This window comes from Physeter macrocephalus, chromosome 1 (genome assembly GCF_002837175.3).
Source record: "Physeter macrocephalus isolate SW-GA chromosome 1, ASM283717v5, whole genome shotgun sequence".
Taxonomy (NCBI): domain Eukaryota; kingdom Metazoa; phylum Chordata; class Mammalia; order Artiodactyla; family Physeteridae; genus Physeter; species Physeter macrocephalus.
In genome coordinates, this window is record NC_041214.2 from 111,825,650 (window position 1) to 111,831,649 (window position 6,000).

Here is a 6,000-nt window from a genome sequence, read left to right on the forward strand (position 1 = left end):
CTAATATATTCCCAATCAAATAAGGTTAGCATAATCAGGAAATCTACCAAACAGCAACATAACAAGACAAAAGAAAACCAGGTGTCTATCCTTAAGATCTTTCAGATGGAAAACAAATTAAGAGACTCTGCACTAGGTAAAAATAATAATTTATAATCATTGTGATGGTTGGGTCATTTTGAAATAAGAAAATTTGGTAAACATATGACTCATTATTTATGAAGTTAATCTTTTGCATAGTGACTAATTCCTACCACATCTTTTAGCCCCATCTTACTCCCAATGTCTACTCCTGTGAGTTTGGTTAGATATTCCTGTGAGTTTGGTTAGATATTCATTTGGATAGGGCAAAGACGTCTGTTTCCTGTGTTACTTGGTATGTAAATGTATAAGAACTTAATGATTTGTTTAATTTTCTGACTAAAAAGAGGAAGAACTTAATGATTTGTTTAATTTTCTGACTAAAAAGAGGTCCTTCGTGGGACTGAGCCAGAAGTCACATATCACCATCTCCTTTATGCTACTGTGAAATGCTATCCCTTTCCTAGAACCTTTTTTGACATCCAGACTTGGTTTGATATCTTCCTTCTTTAACTTCCCTAATGAGGTAAAGAAAAGGAATTATTATTCGTGTGTCCCAACCCTTTTCTTCATGTTTTTCCTAGATGCCATCACCATAATTCCTTTGTATCCTTTATGACACTTATATTTTAATTATTTGTTGTAGTTTTTTTCTGTCTTCATTATTTTGTAAATCCTTTTAGGGCTGTGTGAGTGATTTTCATTATTTGTTCTTAGGAACCTAATAAATATTTGTCAAAGAAATAAAGGATGGATAATGGGTATGCTTAACTCATTGTCTTATAATATTCTTATAAATGAAATAAAGGGAGATAAGTCTCATCTTTAAAAATCTAAGACTATATACCTCATCCCTCCTCTTCCATTAAGTTTTAACATCTCCCTTGTCACAGATATAACATTTAGACAATTCTGTTAAGGTTGAATGATAATATTTTATATCAGCCCAGGTGGAACTAAATAGAATAAATAGGTATAGCTATTTATATTCAGTTTCTGAGACACTTTTGGAATCTGTAAAGCATTTTATGAATTGCTGTCTTTCTTTTATCCATTACTTTATTGTGTATAAATAGTGATCATATTTAAAAACAGCCAGGAGTTAATAAAATGAGATAATTTTCTAGTTTGTTAAATATTATATACCTTGAAGAAGATGGTTAAATAAACTAAAGCTAGCATTTCTCAGTGTATAAAAAAGACCCCTGAAATCCTCATCTTAAATTTTTAATTTTTTATCTATCAAATATGTCTTTTTGTTCCCAGAATGGCCCAGAGAAGACATAAGAGAGTAAGAACATGGACTCGTCACATAAACATCTTTAATAAAGATTACATCTTTGTGCCTGTAAATGAGTCGTGAGTATTTCAGATTATTAAAAAAAAAAATCGGAGAGTGCAGAAAAATACTTTGTGCATTTTTAGATTAATAATCAGTAAAAAGTATGGGTAGATAAACCCAGGTATTATTTTTAATTTTTTTCTAAAGAAGTAGCTAAAATAATGAGTTTATCTTGGATTTTGATTTGACAGTACTTAATATTGTAAATAGTGGGGAAAAAAAATGACAAATGCCCACAAGACTATAATGGCTTAGACATTCAGTTTATTTTCAGGTGGGACTCAAGAAAAGATTTTCTAAACAAAAAATCAAAAGCTTTTAGGATAAATTTTCAAATATTTAAGAGAACAAGCTATTTAAGCACTAACAGAAAAAAGGTGATGCTATAAGTCTCTTTGTTTGTTTATTAAAGTAGATTCTCAACAGGAAACACTAATTATATAAAAGTAAATAAGTTTGACTTACTCAGATTTTACCCTAAGAAGTCTTAGTGCTTTTTAGTTTTGGAATGCGTGTTCAGATACTACAGTGGACTTCTTCAAAATTGATGTTTGTTATACCCACCTTCTCAGCTATAGTTCTAGAGCATATTCTTCTGCATCTTTAGATTTTGTGTTATTAAGATTATATTTCTTTTTCAACAGGTCTCACTGGTATCTTGCAGTCATTTGTTTTCCATGGTTAGAAGAAGCTGTGTATGAAGATTTTCCACAAACTATATCCCAGCACTCCCAGGCTCAGCAATCCCAACATGACAACAAAACAATAGGTGATAAACTTAATGTGTTTTTAATAATGTTGGCAACAGTAAAATGATGATAGAGAACAATATGAAGTTAAAGGATAGTATAATTATTTCTTATCATTTAGTTTATTAGAAGAAATGTCTGAAATTTTCATGATAGATACCCAGACTCATGTATAAACAAAATGTAATTGTCAGGTTTTACTGTTATATCAAGTTTTATCATAGCAGTTTTTATAAAATAATCTTTCTAAGAATTCATGCCATGAATCTTTAGGCATAGCTTGAAATCTCCCCTTTTTCCTTTTTCGTAATATAAGTTAACACAATTCCTGTTGACACTAGTAATTTGGCTAGGTAATATCGGGTCTCATAATTCTTCCATGATTTTTCTTATGTTACAGCCCAAATCTTAAGTAAGCAAATAAGCCTACTTTCTTTGAGAAAAAAAAATCAAATTGTATTTTATAGCTGTAGCCTAAGCAGCACGCAGAATTAATAATAGCCATTACCATTAATACTGGCCAAAACCTATCTCTTGTGGGGGAGAAAGACTGATAAAGCAACTGATTACTTTATATTTTGTCTAATCCTCCTATGCTGCAAAAGTGTATTTATGCAACACTCTATGATCATATGTTAGAAGAATTATTACTAGGCAAGTTAACCATCCTCCACATTAAAACAGCAGAGATTTTGATAAGTAAGCAATCTATGAAGATTGTCTTTTTACAGAAAACTGGCCCCAGCTAACTGGTATTTCAAGTTTTGGCTCTGGGGTGTATGTATTGTGTGATGACAGCCAATTAAGCATTGGCAGTTTTATCCATTGATTGAATTTTTTTGTAACATTAACCATAAAAAAAAATTAAATAGTTCCCAGGTATTTTTTCCCTTTAATTACTACTATGCATACAAATTACAATTTAAACTTATCTAAATACTTTGTATTAGACATAAAATAAACACACATAACTGTTTTGTTATTTCTAACTAGATAATGATCTGCATACTTCTTCAGCACTATCCTTGGGTACAGAAGATTCTCAAGTAAGTGTGTTTTTATAAATGTAAAGGAAGGAAAACTCATGAATATAACAATTTTATCTGGAAAATAGGGCATAGTTAGGTGGGCTATGATGGATATTGGTGTACCATAATTAAATTATGCTGTTTTATGATTCTTTGGAGTATTTCGTTGGGGTAGAAAAGAGAACAGGAGAAATTATCATTCTTTTTGCATCTGTTTAGCTTACTTTAAACTCCCTAGGTTTGTTTATAGTTTATCTGATCATCTTGGTTGACTACTTTTTCAATTTCTATGGAAAAATATACTTTTATTCTTCATTATGTCATCAGTTTTTGTACTCAGAGTAATTAATTACCTATATTTTATATTCCACTTTCTATTATTATAAATTGTTGGTAAAAATCATTCAAAGTAGACTCATGGTCAATCCATATGACTCCTGAGGCTAAGATAGTTACTGTTAACTTTTCTTTAAATGGACCTCTAAACTGATATTCATGGTCTAGATTTGGTATCTTAATTGATTAAGGTAGCCACCTAATTATTTTTTAATACATACAGACAGCAGCAGCCTCCCTGGCATAGGCCTGTGTCTTTCCTGTCAGCAGTACAGGGTGGGCAGAAGGAAGGAGGTTTCCTTTTCTGATGTCACAGCGGCAGAATAGGGGAGTTCCTTCTTGCCTCTAGAGCCAGGTTTCCCAAATTGGGTTCCATGGAATACTTGTTCTAAGATGCAGTTTATGATAAAAAGGATTCTAAGGTCAGTTAAGTTGGGTAAACCCTGTGTCCTATTCCTCTCTTAGAGATTCACTGTTATATTAGAATAATAAAGGTACTGAGAAGTTCTGCATATTAAAGAAAGTTTAATCTATTGATTCTTAAATTTATCAACAAAAATAACAAAATACCCCATCTCTTGTCCCTTAGTATACATTAATAATCTGCTTCTTGTGCTTCAAAGGGAAGAAGTCTATCTCTATTGATATCATATACTGAGTTAAGAGAATGTGTATAAGGGCAGGTTCAGTTAACTTCTTTATCTTTGCTTAAGATGGCAACTCTGAATAGAAGTAATTCAAGTTCCAGGTTGTTTTTTAGGCCATGTTAAAGCTCCATAACTTCTTGAGGTCACATGTAAAAGTGTATAAACTAGTTTCACCAGTATAAGAAAAGAAATCTATAAATTAAAAAAAAATGAAGTTGGCTCACTTTAGATGATGAAAAGAACTCTTATTTGAAATTTTAATTTTAAAGTTATTTGAAACATTTTCTATTTCTTTTTTTAAAAATTTACTTTATTTGGTTGCGCTGGGTCTTAGTTGCGGCTCGTGGGCTCCTTAGTTGTGGCAGGTGGGCTCCTTAGTTGTGGCTTGAGGGCTCCTTAGTTGCGGCTTGCTGGCTCCTTAGTTGTCGCACATGGGCTTCTTAGTTGTGGCATGCAAACTCTTAGTTGCAGCATGCATGTGGGATCTAGTTCCCTGACCAGGGATCGAACCCAGGCCCCCTGCATTGGGAACACGGAGTCTTAGCCACTGTGCCACCGGGGAAGTCCCTATTTGAAACATTTAAAAGAGTAACTGAATATTAATTTATTCACACTAGCTTTAATTGCAAAGTCGTAAAAATTCATGTTATTTCAGAGTCCTGAGATGAATATGTCAGTACCAAAGAAAATGTGTAAAAGGTATGTACATGCTATAATAATAGAGTCTTTTCAGATACTTAGGTTTACTTCATATATGAATATATACATCTTGATTTCTTCCTGTGATTTTCATAGGCCGTGCATTCTCATACTAGACTCCTTGAAAGCTGCTTCTATACAAAACACAGTTCAGAATTTACGAGAGTAAGTAATGACAATTTTAATAAAATCTCAATAATTTTTAAGTTGCCTTAAGAATTACTGAAAAGATTATATCAGGACTTATATTTTATTATTTATTTAGATGAGGCCTGTAAATCTAATTAATAACAAATATCCCCATTATGTGTAAAATATTTCTCAAGGATTATATCAAAAGTAAATTTGGAATTTGTATTCACAATTGAACAAAAGACATAATTTTACAAAGGAGCATTGCAAATATTAGTGGTTGTCAAAAGTAACACTTTAGAAAAAAATAAGAACTCTTTCACATTCTTATTTTGTGTGTGCATGTGTGTTTGTAATTTTTGAATTTCCTACAGGATCTGGAAAAAACTAGCAACTAAAGTTTAAAAATAATTTGATTAGTTTACTTTGTAATATAAGTGACTTATGTATATGAGTTGTGAAAGTTGAGTTGTTGAAAAAAGTCTGGCTTTTAGTTTGAAACTCAGATGATTTTATTTAAAGTAGCACTTTTGAAGCCTCCCATTATAATTTGTGCTGTTAAGGTTTAAGTCTTTTGAAATGTGGTTGGAGGCAATATATTTGGCAGCAAATGTTTTTCCATTTTTGTGAAAGTGTTGCATAATAGTAAAGAAATTTCTACTTGAGTCACTCTACTTTTTGATGATTTAAGGTATTTAGAGGTAGAGTGGGAAGTTAAACGAAAAACTCATCGTGAATTCAGCAAAACAAACATGGTGGACCTATGCCCTAAAGTTCCTAAACAAGATAATAGCAGTGATTGTGGAGTATATTTACTGCAATATGTGGAAAGCTTCTTTAAGGTATGTAAAGACATAAATACGTTTTTTATTCACAATTAGCAGCATATAATCACAAATTACTGGGCAAGCAAAGAAGCAGGAAAGGGCTTCCCTGGTGGCGCAGTGGTTGCGCGTCCGCCTGCCGATGCAGGGGAACCGGGTTCG

The 6,000-nt window shown here is 32.2% G+C and overlaps 1 protein-coding gene across 12 annotated transcripts in view; it reads left to right on the forward strand.

The window, feature by feature from the left end:
* Nucleotides 1-6,000, forward strand: part of SENP7 (SUMO specific peptidase 7) — a 152,664-nt gene that overhangs the window by 142,495 nt on the left and 4,169 nt on the right. For 10 of the 12 annotated variants that reach the window (XM_007105434.4, XM_007105431.4, XM_007105435.4 and 7 more), the window contains 6 exons: nt 1,348-1,440; nt 2,068-2,192; nt 3,166-3,218; nt 4,839-4,882; nt 4,979-5,047; nt 5,706-5,856. In XM_007105434.4, the coding sequence (XP_007105496.1) occupies nt 1,348-1,440; nt 2,068-2,192; nt 3,166-3,218; nt 4,839-4,882; nt 4,979-5,047; nt 5,706-5,856 (535 nt within the window). Of the gene's footprint in view, nt 1-469; nt 768-1,347; nt 1,441-2,067; nt 2,193-3,165; nt 3,219-4,838; nt 4,883-4,978; nt 5,048-5,705; nt 5,857-6,000 lie in introns of those variants that run through there. The other 2 variants (XM_028493882.2, XM_007105438.4) reach the window with 2 other exon arrangements.